We start from the raw sequence: 19,043 nt of genomic DNA on the forward strand, positions 1-19,043 counted from the left end.
CCAGGCGAGAAGAGAAACCAGCAAGAGAGGGACAGGTTCAAAGACAGAATTCAATCTGCCTGCTTCCACCACACAGTCCAAACTGCTATTTCTTTTTTTTTTTTTTGGTTTTTCGAGACAGGGTTTCTCTGTGTAGCTTTGCGCCTCTCCTGGAACTCACTTGGTAGCCCAGGCTGGCCTCGAACTCACAGAGATCCGCCTGGCTCTGCCTCCCGAGTGCTGGGATTAAAGGCGTGCGCCACCACCGCCCGGCCCAAACTGCTATTATGCCAAAGACTGTGGTACTGCCTAAGTGTCTACACAGACTAATGCCTTTCCCACCAGCAGCAAGAACACAACCAAGTACGTTTACTTTACACAGGGTCTGTGTAACCTTGGCTGGCCTGGAACCCACAGATCTACCTGCCTCTGCCATCTGAATGGCAGGATTAAAAAGCAAGCCACCACACTTGGCTTAGTAAAAGTATTTTTCTTTTTTTGCTGAGGGGAGAAGGGGAGTGTTTAAGACAGGGTTTCTCTGTGTATCCCTGGATGCCCTGGAACTTGCTCTGCAGACCAGGCTGGCCTTGAACTCAGAGATCCATCTGCCTCTGTGTCTCCTCAGTTCTGAGATTAAAGGCATGTGCCTCCACTACCTAGTGTAAAAGTTTCTTATATTAAATACTGGACATCAGCCGGGCGATGGTGATGCACGCCTTTAATCCCAGCACTTGGGAGGCAGAGCCAGGCGAATCTCTGTGAGTTCGAGGCCAGCCTGGTCTACCAAGCGAGTTCCAGGAAAGGCGAAAAGCTACACAGAGAAACCCTGTCTCGAAAAACCCAAAAAAAAAAAAAAAAAAAAAAAAAAAAAAAAAACCAAAGAAAAAGAAAAAGATTTATAAATACTGGACATCAACCAATAACCATCTGGAAAAAAACAGAAGATGGCTCGCATATTAATAACATATAGAAGAATAAACTCCAGAGGATCAAACATTTCCATGTGATAAAACATGTAGGCTATAGATTGCTTTTGAAAAATTTAATATTATGGGGCAGGAGAGATGGTTTATCAGTTAGAGAGTATATTGCTCTTTCAGAAGATCTGAGTTTAGTTCTCAGCACTCACACTGGATGGATCACAACCATCTGTAACTCCACCTCAAAAGGTGTCTCTTCTGGCACCCATGGGTACCCACACACATGGCAAACACTTACACAAATACATACATATAAAAGTTTCTTTTTTGGCCAGGCGGCGGTGGTGCTCACCTTCAATCCCAGCACTTGGGAGGCAGAGCCAGGCAGATCTCTGTGAGTTCAAGGCCAGCCTGGTCTTCAGAGCGAGATCTAGAACAGGTACCAAATCTACACAGAGAAACCCTGTCTCAAAAAACCAACAAAAAATGCCGGGAGGGTGGTGGTGGTGGTGGTGGTGGTGGTGGTGGTGGTGGTGGTGGTGCACGCCTTTAATCCCAGCACTCGGGAGGCAGAGGCTGGTGGATATCTGTGAGTTTGAGGCCAGCCTGGGCTACCAAGTGAGTTCCAGGAAAGGCGTAAAGCTACACAGCGAAACCCTGTCAAAAATAAATAAATTAATTAATTTTTTTAAAAAATAGAGGGGCTGGAGAGATGGCTCAGAGGTTAAGAGCACTGGCTGCTCTTGCAGAGGTCCTGAGTTCAATTCCCAGCAACCACATGGTGGCTCACAACCATCTGTAATGAGAACTGGCGCCCTCTTCTGGCCTGCAGTCATACATGCTGTGTACATAATAAATAAATCTTTAAAAAAAAAAAAAAAAAAAATAGAGGGGCTGGAGAGATGGCTCAGAGGTTAAGAGCACTGGCTGCTCTTGCAGAGGTCCTGAGTTCAATTCCCAGCAACCACATGGTGGCTCACAACCATCTATAATGAAATATGGTGCCCTCTTCTGGCGTGCAGATATACATGCAGGCAGAACAGTGTATACATAATAAATAAATATTAAAAAAAAGAAAAAAAAAACCCAACAGAAAAAAAAAGAAAAAATTCCTTTTTTAGAAGGACTGTCGAGATGGCTCAGCAGGTAAAGGTACTTTCCACTAAGTCAGATGACTTGAGTTCAATGCCCAGAACCTACTGGAGGGAACTGATTCCTCTAATCTCCACATACATGCTGTGGCGGATGTATACACACATGCACATAAACACAGATACATAAATGTAAAGAAAAAGTTGAAAACTAACATTGAGTATAAATATGGAGAGTGGTGTAAGATCAAGGGGGAAAGTGGCTAAGGTATGAGTCCATGTTTCCGTTCATGTTTGCTGTAAGGAGTCTAGCCAGACATGCTATACCTTTAATCTGAGCACTGGGAGGCAGAGGCAGGCAGGTCTCTCTGAGTTCAAAGCCAGCCTGGTCTATGTTAGGTCTCAAACCTGGGAAAAATGGCTGGGGTGCCTATTTAACATATCAAACTGGACCTGGCTGCCAGGTTTTCCCACCATCTTTCGGTTCCTACCTACATACAGGGTATGGTTGGCATACCCACCCCCTACCCTAAACTTCTCCAACCCAAGGGCTAGGCTGCTCTTCCCTATATAATCCAGCCATTTTGGTTACCCAGCCCGTTCTCTACCCTTTACTCTCCTGGCTTCCCCCACATGGGCCAGCTCAGGGTCATGTTCACTCTGGATTCTACCAAATGTCCTTACCTCTGGTTATGCTCTCCCTTTTATCTACAATAAACCTTTTCCTCCACTATACCTAGGGACAATCATGTCCTACCTTTTTATTTCTTTTTTTTTTTTTTTTTGGACAGGGTTTCTCTGTGAAGCTTTGCACCTTTCCTGGAACTCACTTTGTAGACCAGGCTCTCCTTAAACTCACAGAGATCCGCCTGCCTCTGCCTCCCGAATGCTATTTATTTCTTTTTTTCATTCAGTCTACATGTTGAGTTTCAGACCAGCCAGGGCTCCACAGTGAGACCCTGGTGGGTCGGAGTGGAGGGAGAGGGGGAGGTTTATATGAAAATAATTGTGATGCTGCTGTGAGGAGGGAGGGCTACAGGGGTTCACTGCTTCTTTCATGATCTGTCCATGGTTCATGTATTCCAGCTGCTGTTCAGAAAGCACCAGCTCAAAAGAGACAAAAGCCTTTTCTCAGGTTCCTACAAAATGAGTGAATGTGCTTTGATTAAAGATGAGATCCAGAACTTCTGACAGCACCGAAAACCGGTGACCCTCGGGGGAAATGCTTCTGAAAGTCACTTACCAACTTTGAGGAAGGTTTTCAGCTCCAAAGGTCTCAGCACTGGCTGCTTCTCTATTCGGCCATAGGTTTCTGCTATGCTCTCTACTTCCACTTTAGGGCATTTAAATAGCTCGTAAGTCCCATCTCGGTTCTGGATAAAGCTCCGTGTGATTTCCAGGGGCATCTGGACACAGAGACAGACAACAGAGACATAGAAAACTTGACATATGTGCATCTTGGGTGCCATTAGGTCTCTTAAGATTCTTTTTATCTTTTAAAAATATCAATCTTATTATGTGTATGTGTGTCAATGAAAATAAGGACATGACTGCTCGTATGTATGAGTGAGGAGAAGGGTTTTGTTGTAGATATGAGGGAGAGAACAGCTACAGCTATCTGTAAGGGTCCAGTCTGAACCAGGCCATGGAAGGAGGGGATGGGGTGCAAGAGTACCAAAGAGCACATGGAAACAAAGAGAACCAAGATCAGAACCAAGAGAGTGCGTAGCCAAAGTGGATGAGTGCTGTGGAATGTTCTGTATGGCAAATGTGTTGCTAATTAGTTAATAAATAAAACACTGATTGGCCATTGGCTAGGCAGGAAGTGTAGGCGGGACAAGGAGGAGAATAAAGCTGGGAAGTGGAAGGCTGAGTCAGAGAGACACTGCCAGACGCCATGATGACAAACAGCATGTGAAGATGCCGGTAAGCCACGAGCCATGTGGCAAGGTATAGATTAATGGAAATGGATTAATTTAAGCTGTAAGAACAGTTAGCAAGAAGCCTGCCACGGCCATACAGTTTGTAACCAGTATAAGTCTCTGTGTTTACTTGGTCGGGTCTGAGTGGCTGTGGGACTGGCGGGTGACAGAGATTTGTCCTGACTGTGGGCCAGGCAGGAAAACTCCAACTACAGATGAGTTATATGGGAAAAAAACTGGGAGAAGGGAAGCCCAGCCCCTGGCCTGGAGAGTTTAGGGTAGGGTGGTGAGAAGTGCTGGGAGGAGCCTCAGGTGTGTTTGGGGTCTGGCAGTGTGTATGTATGCCTCCCATGTATGTGGGTACCTGAAGAAACCAGCAGGAAGCATGTTGGATTCCCTGGAGCTGGAGTTACAGTTACATGGCAGTTGTGAGCCCCATGATATTCTTTTTAAGTGCAGGCAAATCAATGAACTTTCTTTTTTTTTTTTTTTTTTTTTTGGTTTTTTGAGACAGGGTTTCCCTATGTAGCTTTGCGCCTTTTCCTGGATCTCGCTCTGTAGACCAGGCTGGCCTCGAACTCACAAAGATCCACCTGCCTCTGCCTCCCGAGTGCTGGGATTAAAGGCGTGCGCCACCACCGCCCGGCGAACTTTCTTTTGTATTCCATGTATATATATGTTGTATATGTGCATATGTGTACAGATATATGTGCCTTTATATGCACACAGAGAGTGAGCGAAGGAAGATGAAGGGTTTTCTACTCTATCACGCCGAACCTCAGGACAGGGTCTCTCATTGACCCTGGAGCTGGGCTGGAGGCCATCAAGCCCCAAAAACTTGCTTCCACTTCCCACAGCTGGGGTTGCAGGCCTGTGTGGCCATACTTAGCTTTTCTGTTTTTTAAACATGGGTGCTGAGGATTTGAACTGGAGTCCTTGTGCTCTAATCCACTGAATCATCACACCATCTCCTCTTTGGTATTTTCAAGTAAGTCCTGCCAACACATCTGTGTCTTTCCTTCCATCACCTGTGGCTCTCTCACTGGAATCCCGCCGCCGCCAGCAAACCCTGTGTAGCCTGAAGCCATCAGACCCCCACACTCAGTGATGGCCGGCACGGGCCTCTGCCTTGCCACAGGCAACATTCTGCTCCTAATACTCGTGGGCACCTGTCACTCATCTCACATCCTGGTACTTCACTGTCCTTGGGTTCAGCCACCTAACTTGACAATGACCCTGAACAAATCAGTGACTTCTTTGGGAAAAACACAGTGGATATCAGTGCCGTGTGGATGGAGGATGGGCCAGATAGCAAAAGACACTCAGGAACAGGTACCCAGGCAGCAGAGCTCTTGCCCCTCACGCGGCCTTGGGGTCTTTGGTGCCCCCCTGAATGCCGTTGCTTTAGGCTAGAAGCTGGATTTAACATTCTCCAAGTGTCTTCAGTGCTACTCTCGGGCTTTTCTAGGGTTCACACATTAAGCTGTGCAGCCATCAGAACCTTTCCTCTGGACACAATGATGCTTTGTTGTTAATCTAATCTTTTCGTGTTTGTTTTTTGAGACAGTCTCACTATGTACCCTGGGAATTATAGATTTCTGTCTTTGCCTCCCAAGTTCTGGGATTGAAAGTATGAGCTACTAAACCTGCCTAAATTAACCTTCATGTATCAGAGTCACACTATGTTGAATATTTTGAAACATTTTACTTCTTTTGGAAGGGAAAACCCCTTCAAAATTTCAGATCTGCTTCAACAAACTATTTAAAAATGCACAGTGTAAGGCCTGTGAGATGGCTGAGTTGGTAATGGTACCTGGCAAGGCTGACAACCTGAATTCAACCCCAGAACTACTCACAAGAGTAGGAGGAAGGGACCAACTCCTACAAACTATCTTCTGACCTCTACATGCACAAAGCGCGTGTACACACACACACACACACACACACACACACACACACACACACACAATAAATCAGCAAGTAAATGTAGTAAAATATTCAGTGAGTCCCTGGTGAAAGAGAATAATAGGTAGAGGTCAAATTACAGTTTGGGGAGAGAGCTTAAATACATTGAACACAGTGATTTCACAAATAAAATGTCATCTAATATTGTTAATATCCATTCTAGTGCCAATCAGGGAAGTCTAGGTTCTTCATAGATACCAGGATATCATGAATTAATTCATAAGGGAAATCCTGCCCCTTTTTTTTGAGACAGGGTTTTTTTTTTTTTTTTTTTTTTTTTTGGTTTTTTCGAGACAGGGTTTCTCTGTGTAGCTTTGCGCCTTTCCTGGATCTCGCGCTGTAGACCAGGCTGGCCTCGAACTCACAAAGATCCGCCTGCCTCTGCCTCCCGAGTGCTGGGATTAAAGGCGTGCGCCACCACCGCCCGGCTGAGACAGGGTTTTATTTGATAGCTTTGGCTGGCCTGGAACTCACCATGTAGACCACACTGGCCTCCGACTCCTGAGTACTTGGATTAAAGGCATGTACCACCATGCCTGGCCCCAAATCCTGCTTTTTGACCCCAAAGGTGCTAGTTTCATTTTTCATACAGGGTCTCATATAGCTGAGGCTGGCGTCTAACTTGATATGCAGCTGAGGATGACTGTGAACTTCTGATCCTCCTGCCTCCATCTTAGTGCTGGGACTGAAAGTATTACCACCACCCCATTTTATATGGTGCTGGGGTCATATTTAAGGTCACCAAACCTTTACCTGTGGAGTCATCACACTGGCCCTTTAAGACTTTCTAAAGCATGAATACCTACCAAAATTAGACTCAGAGCTATACAGACTATGTCTAAATAATCCCTTAGCATAAAAAAAGGAACTTTAAGAGCTGGGGAGATGGCTCAGTCAGTGCTTGGCATGTAAGCAGGAGGACCTGAATTTCAGTTGTCTCTAGAAAGCCAGGTGTGGGGAGACTTGTTTGTAACTTCAGTGCTGAAGGCACAGAGAGGCGTGGAACCCTAGAGGTCACAGGCCAGCCAGCCTAACCTATTTGGTGAGCTTATCAAGGCCAAAGAAAGACACTGATTCAAAAACAAGGTGGGGCGGGAGAGACAGGTGGATCCCTGGGGCTTGCTGGGCAGCTAGTCCGACTGAACTGGTTGAGCTACAGGTCAATGAAAGACTACGTCTCTTGCCAGGCAGTAGTGGCACACAACTTTATCCCAGCACAGAGAAACCCTGTCTCAAAAAACCAATAAGAAAAAGGGGGAGCAGGAGGGCTAGAGAGATGGCTCAGAGGTTAAGAGGACTGGTTGTTCTTCCAGAGGACCTGAGTTCAATTCCCAACAACCACAAGATGGTTCACAACCATTTATATTGAGATTTGGTGCCCTCTTCTGGCATGCAGGCATACATGCAGAACATTGTATACATAATAAATAAATCTGGAAGAAAGAGAGAAAGAAAGAAAGAGAGAAAGGAAGGAAGGAAGGAAGGAAGGAAGGAAGAGAAAAAAAAAAAGACAGTTAACACCCCAGGATGGTCAGGACTACATAAGGAAAAAAAAAAGACACCTAATGTGAACTTCTAGCCCACACATCCACAAATGTGCACATGTACCTGCACACACACGGCTCCTGAGGAATAAACTCTTACCTCTGGGGTGTCTAAAATTTGTTTAACTTGCAGAATATTAGTGATATGCCAGGTGTACTTGGAAAAGGTTCCCAGTGGCAAGGCATCTTTCCGAACAAAAGCTGCAGTGAAAAGGAAGGGGACACACTTCAGTACCAGACGGCCACACTTGTTAGGCAGTGTGGCTCTCACTGCAGTACAGCCCTTCTCCTCACATTCTGAAATCCCGCTTGTTCTGCAAGTGTCTAACAGTCTGGCAGCAACTGACCACCAAATGATACGGATTTCCAGCACACAAGTCTCTGAGGCTTCTTCAACATGCTCACTTTCAGGCCTTAGAAACTTGTTTACGTGTTTCTTTTCTGTAGTGCCAGGATGAATCCAGACCCCTGTGCTACTGTCCTTGTGTCTGGTAGAGCTATGTGTATGGAACTCCATTCTGAAAACCTCTTACAACATGGGACATAATGTGTCAATCAAATCACAGTCTTTAAAGACTTACACCACTGCCTACCCACCACCTGCACGTGGGATTAAAGCAGCTCCAACAGAGGGCCCACAGCACAGCTGAGGGAGTAGCACTCCTTTATGAGTCCTCTAGTCTAAGGACATCAGGCAGATAAGCCGTGGCGATGGAAGTCTCTGGGCCTCACAGTCCCTACCGTGAATTCACAGCTTGTACTATTCAAACACAGACTGACTGAACAACTCACTGCAGAAACACCCTTGCTCTCTAGTTGTGATCGCTTTTGGGTATTGGCCACCTGGTGGCTCCCTCGCCCCCCGTTTTTTTCTTTATTTTTAAAAAGTTACTCTAAAAATAAAACCTCCCTCTTTCAAAGCTTAGGAGTGTTTAAGAGAAAATTTGTGGTGGTTAATCTTCATGTTTGCTGGTGTTTTTTGAGATGGGTTTCCCTATGTACCCTTGACAGGCCTGGAACTCACTATGTAGATCAGGTTGGCCTCACACTCCTGGAGCTCTACCTGCCTCTGCCACTTGAGTGCTGAGATTAGAAGCATGTGCCATCGTGCCTGGCATAATGGTTAATTTGATGGTCAACTTGTTTGGATTTAGAATCAACTCCAGGCAGGCATATAAGGCAGTTTCTAGATTATGCCAAGTGGGGAAGGTCTACCCTAAAAGTGGGTGGCATCACTCCATGGGTTGGGTCATGTGGTAGCTCATAGGGAGCGGCACTATTAGGAGGTGTGGCCTTGTTGGAGAAAGCATGTCACTGTGGGGGCAGGCTTGGAGGTCTCTTATGCTGGAGCTGTGCCTGGTGTGGACATAGACATAGGCTGCCTGAATATCAAGATGTAGAACTCTCAGCTCCTTCTCCAGCACCATGTCTGCACATCACCATGTCCCACCATGATGATAATGGACTAAACCCCTGAAACTGTAAGTCAGCCCAATTAAATGTTTTCCTTTATACGACTTGCTGTGGTCATGGTGTCTCCTCACAGCAACAGAACCCTAACTAAGACAGGGTCCCAAACTGAATGAAAAGGAGAACGCAAGCTAAGAACCAGGATTAATCTGTTTTCCACTGTAAATAGTGCGACCTGCTGCCTCATTTTCCTGGTGCCATGCCTTCTCTACCATATTGACTGTAGCCCCTCAAATTGTGAGCAAAAACAAAACCTTTCTTCTTTTTATTTCTTTTTTTTCTTTCTCAAGACAGGGTTTCTCTGTGTAGCCCTGGCTGTCCTGGATCTCACTCTGTAGACCAGGCTGGCCTCAGATTCAGAGACCCTCCTGCCTCTGCCTCCCAGTGCTGGGATTAAAGGTGTGAGCCATCACCACCCTACCTAAAACCTTCCTTAAGTTACTCCCTGTTAGGACATCATCACAGCAACAAGTAACTAATACAGAAATAAGAATCAGGGACTGGGCAGTGGTGGCGCACGCCTTTAATCCCAGCACTTGGGAGGTAGAGCCAGGCAGATCTCGGTGAGTTCAAGGCCAGCCTGGTCTACAGAGCGAGATCCAGGACAGGCACCAAAACTACACAGAGAAACCCTGTCTTGAAAAACCAAAATAAAAAAAAAAATTAGGGTTGTTGATCTAATAAACCTGACTGTGGTTCATGGGCTTCTGGAATTGGTTTGTTGGAGGAATGTGGAAGAGTTTGGCTCTGTGGGCTAGCGAAGTCCTAGAGTGTTGTAAGTAGGGCTTAATGGGCCATCTTGGTAGGGAGTGTGGGAGACCAGAGTGCCAAGAGAGGCCTGGTTTATGTGCTTTCAGAGAGGAATGAGGACTCTATCAAGAACTAGGCCAGTTAGGCATTCATGTTATATTCAAGCAAAGAAACGGGCTACATTTTTGTCTGTGTCCCGAGAGCTTGAGTGAGGCTGGATTCAAAAGGAATGGACTACTAGTTATCTCAAGACAGGATGGCATTCAGACTATATATATCATGACTTTGGCTCACTGCTTATTAGGGTCCCCAGGGAGAAAGAACAAAAAAGGAGCAGAGAATATATGAAAAATGTGCAGTTTGTCAAGGAAAAAGAGCTTGAGCGAGTTTAAAGTTAGAGACAACGCAGGATTGAAAGCAGCTGTAACTTAGGTTAGAGGCATTCAAAAGAAACATGGCACTCGGCACTGGGACAACAGGAAAAGGGCTTTGGGGGCAAGACCCCACCTATCAAGGGCCCCATCTTGTGCAAGTGCAAATTCACTATAAAGAGTAGTCTCAACTGAGGATGCCTGGAAAGGGTCCCCAGAATCAGCACACAACAGCCACTGCAACTGTGGCTGAAGGAGGCCAGGCCCATCCTAAGTCGGCAGCACTGTCCACAAGATATTGGTCTTGCAGGTGTTAAAGATGAAAGTGAGAAGCCATGGAGTCTTGTGCCATGGTTCCAGGGAGCCACTGAAGGCAAAGTCGGCAAGGTTGGTGTTCCTGAGAGGCTACTGAGTAAAGGTATGAAGGTAAAGCCCAAGTTGCAGTGGAGAACCAGGATGAAGAAGACAGCAGGACCGTGGAGTATTTGTGGAGGAAAGCTGCACACACGGCGTGGAGCTGGCTCAAGAGAGAAGCAATAGAGTTGGAGGGGTGGAGCTCCCCAGGCCCATCTGGAGCTCCAGATACTCAACATGAAAGTATGGGATCTGATGTTGGCCCTGATGGGTTTTGGTCTTGCTTTGGTCCAATTATTCTTTGCTATGCCCCAATTCTTCCATTTTGAGGTATACCCCATTCCATAGGGATGCTTATTCTATGCTATTGTATATTAGATGTAACTTGGTTCCCATTTTATAGGTGTTCATGATTAAGACTGAGGAGTCTTAGATGGGACCCACTGGAAACATATGTGAACTTATGATGTTGAACTGGATGTATTTTGTATTATGAGATGGCTGTGTATCTATGGGAACTAGAGATGAATGTCAAGGTTTATAGTGATGTGCTTTGGTGTTAAGTTACCAACAGGTGGTTTTAAACCATTAATACTGTCAACTTGATGGGATTTAAAATCACTATGGAAATAGCCTCTGAGAATGTTTTTCAGGGAGTTATAGATTAACTAAGGTGGGAAGACCACATCTAAATATGATGGTACCATTCTAGGGGTTAGAGTCCAAGATAGAATAAAAAGGGAGAGCAAGCTGAGTGGCAGCGTTCATTTCTCCCTGCTTCCTGTGGATGCCATGTGACCAGCTGCCTCCTCTTGCTGCCATGAATTCCTCATCATGATGAGCCAGAAGAAACCTTTCTCTTCTAAGTTGCATTCTTGGGTTTTTTTTTTTTTTTTTTTTTTTTTTTTTTTTTTTTTTTGACCCAGCTAGCAGAAAGTAACTAGCACAGGTTTTTAGTTGCTGTTGTTTTCCTACATAAGCTTTCTGAAGTTCTAATCTTATTGGTGGAGGCTCATGCTAACAGGATTTGCTAAGGAATTATACTCTATTTTTTGTTTTGTTTTGTGTTTTGAGACAGGGTTTCCTCTGTAGCCCTGGCTGTCCTGTATACCAGACTGGCCTCGAACTCAAGAGATCAGCGTGCCTCTGCCTCCTGAGTGTTGTGTGTGCATCACCATGCCAGGTTGGAATTATATTATTGTTATTATTTATCATTTTGTCTTTCCAGACAGTTTCTCTGTGTAATAACCCTGGCTGTTCTGGAACTCACTTTGTAGGCCAGGCTGGCCTCAAACTCACAGAGATCCACCTGCCTCTGCCTGGAGTGCTGGGATTAAAGGTGTGCACCACCATCACCACCACCACCACCACCACCACCACCACCTGGCAGAATTATAGTCTTAATGTACTACTGGAAGTATTTCCTCCAGACCAAAGTTTTTGGAAAGCTCCCCTCTGGACTTCTGTCAGTTTAACACAAATGCTCTCAAAGATGCTGATAAGCAATCATGTCTGAGAGAGTGGAAACCTAGGTCCATTTGCATACTGATGACATATTTATTAATGTCCCTTTAGGTTTTGGCCACTGGGGCTTCAGATGTTTTTGTGGAAACTGTACCAGACCTAGAAGTATCAAACAGTCTTTGCTAGTCATTTACAAGATTTACATCTCCTGAATGTTTTCATTCACTCTTACTGGAAAAAGTATCTGCCTTTGGAGGGTTGGCCACTGTTCTAAGAGCTAATTACTGTAGGTTTCATGCTCTGGTAACATGCTCCGACTTGCTAACCCTGAAAGTCCCATGTAGATTTTTCCACACATAGTTCTCTAAGGTCACAATTGCCACTGGTCTTCCCAGGAGACTCCGCACCTGTGGTGGAGTTGGGGAGCCGTTTCTTTGCACTTCCTATGGATATTCTCTGTTGCAAGGCATCAAAAAAGGACTGAGGAATGTGGAACACCAGGGGCTCTGGTTTGCCTGCAGAAAAAAGAAGGAAGTCATTTAAAGAAATGCTTGTCTTCTTGATGTGCAAGGAGAGGGCAAAGGAAGGGATGAAGTGGGCAGTAATCAAAAGTACCTGATGTGGGCTGGGGCGACAGTTCCGTGCCTAAGGGCACCTGCCTCCAAGCCTGACAACCTGAGTTCAATTCATGGAACCACATGGTGGAAAGGGAGAACCAACTCCTGCAAGCTCTCTTTTAACTGACACACACTGGCCATGACATGAACGTGCCCCTCTCGTGACCAAAATATATATATATAATAATATACCCGAGGTTTCTTTAAGGCAGAAAGGCTAGTGGGATTTCATGAGCCAAGGACTGCATCAGCCTTGTCCTTCATCCCTTGCTCAGAACACACCTGTCCTTCACCAAGGATGACTTCAGATCACTAGTTGTGTAAGCACCACCAGAGTAGACTTCTTCATTAAGGGCATAGTGTGGTGATATTTTATTTGCATGTTAATAAAGTTTGCCTGGAGATCAGAGGAAATAACAAGCTAGTAAACACAAAAGTCAGGCAGTGGTTAGCACATGCCCTTAATCAGATCACATGGCAGGCAGAGTCTCTGTGTGTTCAAGGACACACTAGGGAACAGCCAAGTGTGGTGACACACACCTTTAACCCCAGTACCAACCACAGAGACCTGGAGGTCTGTACAGACAGGCAGTGACAAGGAAGTGAGGTAGCTGCGCTAAGAGCCAATGAGAGGACAGAACAGCAAGGCAATAAAGGCGCGGGTAGAGAGCAAGTCACTCCTTTTTAGCAGCCGCAGAGCTGGAGGGGTAAGGTTGGTGGCTCTCACTATTTCCCTGATCTCTAAGGCTTTCACCCCTATATTTGACTCCATGTTCTTATTTAATAAGACCACTTAGAAATTCATCTACAGCATAGGAAATGAGAACACTCAAGTAGAGCTGAGGAGCCTCTGATTGGCAGGTCTGTTTGATGAACTCTGGCCTCTATGCCCAGGCACTTGCCAGCTGCACTCTTGTCTACAAAGCAGGAGGCTGCTCTCACCTGCAAGGTCAGGACCATGAGTGCTGAAGATTACAGGGTTTGAGTATTCAGTCTGTGACTCCAGGGCACATTCAATCTGGGAGAACATTCTCATCTCTTCATTTGGATGAAGAAAAAGTCAACAGTTCTGTAGAGGGGTGCATGAGCTCAGAGTTTTTCCTAATCTTAGCAGAAGGGAACATCCAGAGCTCTATGGCTAAGCACAGAGTTGTGGTTCACCTGAATTCACCTGAAAGAGATTTTTTTTTTTTTTTTTTTTTTTTTTTTTTTTTTTTTTTTTGAGACGGGTCTCTCTGTGTAGCCCTGGCTATCCTGGAACTCGCTTTGTAGACCAGGCTGGCTTCAAACTCAGAGATCCACCTGCCTCTGCCTCCCAAGTGTTGGGATTAAAAGCATGTGCCACCATGCCTGGTTGAGAAAGATTTATTTATTTATTATGTATACAATGTTCTGCCTGCATGTATACCTGCATGCCAGAAGACGGCACCAGATCTCATTATAGATGGTTGTGAGCCACCATGTAGTTGCTGGGAATTGAACTTAGGACCTCTGCAAAAGCAGCCAGTGCTCTTAACCTCTGAGCCATCTCTCCAGCCCCCGAGAAAGGTATTTTTTAGACATGCTTTTACTCTGTAGCATGGCTGGTTTGAATTTAACTCACTCTGTAGCTCAGGCTGACTTCAAACCTGTAGTGATCCTCCTTCCTCTGTCCCTTGAGTGTTAGAACTACAGGGTGCGCCACAACACCTGGCTTTGAGAGAGACTCCAGCTGACTTGAAGAGTTAGTTCAACAGTTAAGAGCACTTGTGGCTCTTGTAGAAGACCCAGGTTTGGTTCCTAGCACCCACATCGTGGCTCACAACCATCCATAACTCCAGTTTCAGGGAGTCTGATTACCTCTTCTGACCTTCACAGACACCAAGCATGCATGTGGTGCACATACATATATTCGGGCAAATAACTCATTCAAATAAATCTTAAATATTTTTCTTTTTTTCTTTTTCTTTTTTTTTGAGACAGGGTTTCTCTGTGTAGCTTTGCGCCTTTCCTGGAACTTACTCTGTAGTCCAGGCTGGCCTCGAACTCACAGAGATCCGCCTGCCTCTGCCTCCCAAGTGCTGGGATTAAAGGCGTGCACCACCACCGCCCGGCAAATATTTATCTAATGTTAAAAAAATACCTTACAATGAGTTAGGGATGGTGGGACACTCTATAATTCCAGCATTTTTAGAGGCGGAAGCAGGATTGTGAGTTTGTGACATAGCTCTCAAAAACATAAATTAGGGGGTTGGAGAAATGAGTCAACACTTGCCGCTCTTCCAGAGGCTTGGAGCATGGTTCCCAGCACCAATGTCAGGTGCCTCACAACCATCTGTAACTCCAGATCTGGAGAGCCTGACACTGTCTTCTGACCTCTGTGGGCAACTGCACTAATGTGGGGGGCGCGCGCGCACACACACACAAGCACACAAGCACACACACACACTTTGGTTGTAACAGGATCAGGCACCACACTCCTGCTGTGCACAGCTGGAATCTCTCTGGCCACCATGACTCCCCCACTATGATGAACCCATACCCTTACACTGTGAGCCCAAACAAGCCCTGTCTTTTTTCCCCTAGAACTCACTTTGTAGATCAGGCTGGCCTCAAACTCACAGAGATCCACCTGTCTCTGCCTCCAAGTGCTGAGATTAAAGCCATGCACCACTACCACCTGGCTTGCTTACTTTTATTGACTGTAGAATGCCAATCAATGTCAAAACTCAGTGTTTGGTGTGTACGGATGGATGTATGTGTGCATTCATGTTTGCAGGTGCATGCGTACCTGTATGCAGGTGTGTGGAGGCCAGAGGTGAATTTCAAGTTTCCTTTCTCTCTTCTTTTTTTTTTGGTTTTTTGAGACAGGGTTTCTCTGTGTAGCTTTGGCGCCTTTCCTAGAACTTGCTCTGTAGACCAGGCTGGCCTCAAACTCACAGAGATCTGCCTGCCTCTGCCTCCCGAGTGCCGGGATTAAAGGTGTGCGCCACCACTGCCTGGGAAATTTCAAGTTTTCTTAGGACTATGTTCACCCACTCAGTTAAAAATCTCTGTCAGTGGTGTGTTTCTGGATCAACCCAAATCTAGTCAAGGTGACTGACAATGAAGACGAACTGCCACCCCGTCCACCAGGAATGTGCTCAGGGCAGTGGGCAAGCACTAATGACTCTCCTCTGCTGACTTCACTGGGCTTCCAGGAGGCTTCAGCATCACACTTTGAGCCAGCCTGTGTGCCCCAGCCTTCTTCAGCCTATGCATTTGGTACAGCCATTGGTTTTCAGAGGGTTAGGTTTTCTTTGAGCCTTCCCCTCCCTGCTTGGATTTATAATACATCTAAAACTTTGGCATCTGCCCCAAAGACACAAACTCAAGACAATGACCCAGGCAGACCACAGTTTTTATCTACTATTCTTTTTCTTTCTGTCTCTAAATTCATTTTGTTGGTTCTGTACTCCAATAATGACAATTATAATAATGATTCTTTAGTTCTTTCAACTTTGGTGTCTACTTTCTTCTTCTTTTGCTTGTTGTCTTTATATACATTATTTATTTATGGGGGAGGGGAGAACGTGCTGCCACAATGCATATGTAGAAGTCAGAAGACAGCGTGTGGGACCTGGTTCTCTTCTTGGATCTCGTGGGTCCTGGGGATCAAACTCAGGTTGTCAGGCTTGGCCTTTACTGCTGAGCCATCTGGCTAGCTCATTTTTTTTTTTCTTAGTATTGGGAGCTGAACCCAGAGACTTGTGTATGTACAACACATGCTCTCACATTAAGCTATACCTCTATTCCACTCTTCTTTGAAACGACAAAACAGGTCTCACTCTATAACTCAGGACAACCCCCCAGCCTCAGTACTGCCACACCGGCCTGACTTTTACTTTCTATTGGTTCTGTGTTCTCGAAAATCAAGTTCACTTATTGTTCCTGTGAATCAGTGTAAAACTATTGCATATATATCACTTTGATGTTTCCTACTTCCAGCAGTACTTACCATCAAACTGATAGTGCATGGTTTGATGGATACGCTCTGTGACACTGGCCAGCCAATCTTGGAAGGACAAGGTCACTTGTGCCTCATCTAACAGCTGACCACAGACTAGGAAAAGGAAAAAAAAAGCAACTTTTTTTATTAATTTTCAAAATAAATAATTAACTGAAGCTTGAAATAGTCAAGTAGTTTATACAGAAAAAAAACAAAGAAGACAAAAATGAAATACTGAGAAAATAAACTAAGTGAAATAGGTTCCAGGACTTTTTCTTTTTAATTGACATATAACGACTACACATTTTTTTTTCCTTTTTTGTTTTGTTTTGTTTTTTTTTTTTTGGTTTTTCGAGACAGGGTTTCTCTGTGTAGCTTTGCGCCTTTCCTGGAACTCGCTCTGTAGATCAGGCTGGCCTTGAACTCACAGAGATCCGCCTGGCTCTGTCTCCCGAGTGCTGGGAGTAAAGGCGTGCGCCACCGCTGCCTGGCTCTTTTTTGTTTTTCAAGACAGGGTTTCTCCTTGCAAGTTTCTCTGCAGCCAGAATATGGTAACAGATCTCATTATATGTGGTTGTGAGCCACCATGTGGTTGCTGGGAATTGAACTCAGGACCTCTGGAAGAGTAGTCAGTGCTACTTAACCGCTGAGCCATCTCTCCAGCCCAAAGGGCTTCGCACAGCTAAGGCTGTTATAGACATCTTTTTCTTTTGGTTTTTCAAGACAGGGTTTCTCTGTGTAGCTTTGCACCTTTCCTAGATCTCGCTCTGTAGACCAGGCTGGCCTCGAACTCACAAAGATCCGACTGCCTCTGCCTCCCGAGTGCTGGGATTAAAGGTGTGCGGCACCAATGCCCAAGACAGGGTTTTTCTGTGTAGCTTTGCGCCTTTCCTGGAACTCACTCTGTAGCCCAGGTGGGCCTGAAACTCACAGAGATCTGCCTGCCTCTGCCTCCCGAGTGCTAAAGGCATGCGCCATCACCGCCCGGCCTACACCTTTTTATGATGTCCAATGTAATAACAGGCTTATTTTTTTTAAAGATTTATTTATTATTTTATGTATATGAATGCTCTATCGACTTTATGCTAGAAGAGGGCATCAGATCCCACTATAGATGGTTGTGAGTCACCATGTGGTTTCTGGGAATTGAACTCAGGACCTTTGGAAGAGTAGCCAGTGCTCTTAACCTCTGAGCCATCTCTCCAAGCCCCTAGACTTTTTTTTTTTTTTAATATTTATTTTTATTTATGTGTCTACATGGGTACCTACATATATGTATATGCACTGTGTGCATGCAGTGCTCTCTGAGGCCAGCAGGCCATTGAATCACCTGAAGCTAGAGTTATAGTTGCTTGTGAGCTACCCAGTGTGAATTCTGGGAACTGAACTTAGGTCCTCTCTAAGAGTAGCAAGTGCTCTTAACTGCTGAGCCATCTTTCCAGCCCTATAAAAATTAAAAAAAAAAATCCATTTATACTGGGCATGATGGTATATCCTTGTAATCCCAGCACCTAGGAGGATAATGATAAGTTCCAGGCACACTTGGGTTACACAGTAAGCTTAAGGCCAGCCTGGGTTACATGAGAACCTGTCTCAAAAGAACAAAAGGCCGGGCGGTGGTGGCGCACGCCTTTAATCCCAGCACTCGGGAGGCAGAGCCAGGCGGATCTCTGTGAGTTCGAGGCCAGCCTGGGCTACCAAGTGAGTTCCAGGACAGGCGCAAAGCTACACAGAGAAACCCTGTCTCGAAAAACCAAAAAAAAAAAAAAAAAAAAAAAAGAACAAAAGTACATTCATTTGCAAAAATGAATGCAAGCCCATAAAACCAATAGGTTTAAGACTGTTAATCACGGGCTAGAAAGATGACTTAACAGTTGAGAAAATTGCTCATCTTCTGGAGCACTCTAATTCTGATCCCAGCATCCACATCAGGTGTAATTTTAGTTCCAAGGGATCCTATACCCTCTTATAGAAATTACTCCCTGTCGGGCGGTGGTGGTGGCACACGCCTTTAATCCCAGCACTCGGGAGGCAGAGCCAGGCAGATCTCTGTGAGTTCGAGGCCAGCCTGGGCTACCAAGTGAGTTCCAGGAAAGGCGCAAAGCTACACAGAGAAACCCTGTCTCGAAAAACCAAAAAAAAAAAAAGAAATTACTCCCATTTCTGAGTATGTATTTGCCTAACACAAATTCTCTCAGTAATAAAGCTCTCTGTTTCCTACTAAGACTGGTACAGAGGCCAGGAATGGTGATGTCTGCCTATAATGCTAGCATTTGGGAAGTAGAGGTAGGAGGAGCAGGAGGAGCTCAGGGCTATCCATGGCTACACAGTGAGTTCTGAGAAAAATAGGCTGAACAGCCAGGTGTAGTGGCCCATGCCTTTAATCCTAGTACTCAGGAGTCAGAAGCAGGTGGATTTCTGTGAGTTCAGGGCCAGCCTGGTCTACATATCAAGTTCCATGACAGCTAAGGGCTACACAGTGAGACTCTGTCTCAAAACCAAATCAAGCCAAACCAAGGTCTGGAGAGATGGCTCAGAGGTTAAGAACACTGGTTGCTCTTGAAGACCAGGGTTTGATTCCCAGGAACCACATGGCAGCTTAAAATTGTTTATAATTCCAGTTCCAAAG

At 45.4% G+C, this 19,043-nt stretch overlaps 1 protein-coding gene across 9 annotated transcripts in view; it reads right to left on the bottom strand.

The window, feature by feature from the left end:
- CUNH2orf42 (chromosome unknown C2orf42 homolog) overlaps positions 1 to 19,043 on the bottom strand; it is a 41,262-nt gene that overhangs the window by 3,702 nt on the left and 18,517 nt on the right. For all 9 annotated transcript variants that reach the window (XM_052722335.1, XM_052722331.1, XM_052722336.1 and 6 more), the window contains 4 exons: positions 16,424 to 16,528; positions 12,238 to 12,345; positions 7,522 to 7,622; positions 3,234 to 3,396 (listed from right to left, as the gene is read on the bottom strand). In XM_052722335.1, the coding sequence (XP_052578295.1) occupies positions 3,234 to 3,396; positions 7,522 to 7,622; positions 12,238 to 12,345; positions 16,424 to 16,528 (477 nt within the window). The remainder of the gene's footprint in view (positions 1 to 3,233; positions 3,397 to 7,521; positions 7,623 to 12,237; positions 12,346 to 16,423; positions 16,529 to 19,043) is intronic.

The sequence above is a fragment of the Peromyscus californicus genome, unplaced genomic scaffold, assembly GCF_007827085.1.
Source record: "Peromyscus californicus insignis strain IS unplaced genomic scaffold, ASM782708v3 Scaffold_6__1_contigs__length_162567912, whole genome shotgun sequence".
Lineage (NCBI taxonomy): Eukaryota > Metazoa > Chordata > Mammalia > Rodentia > Cricetidae > Peromyscus > Peromyscus californicus.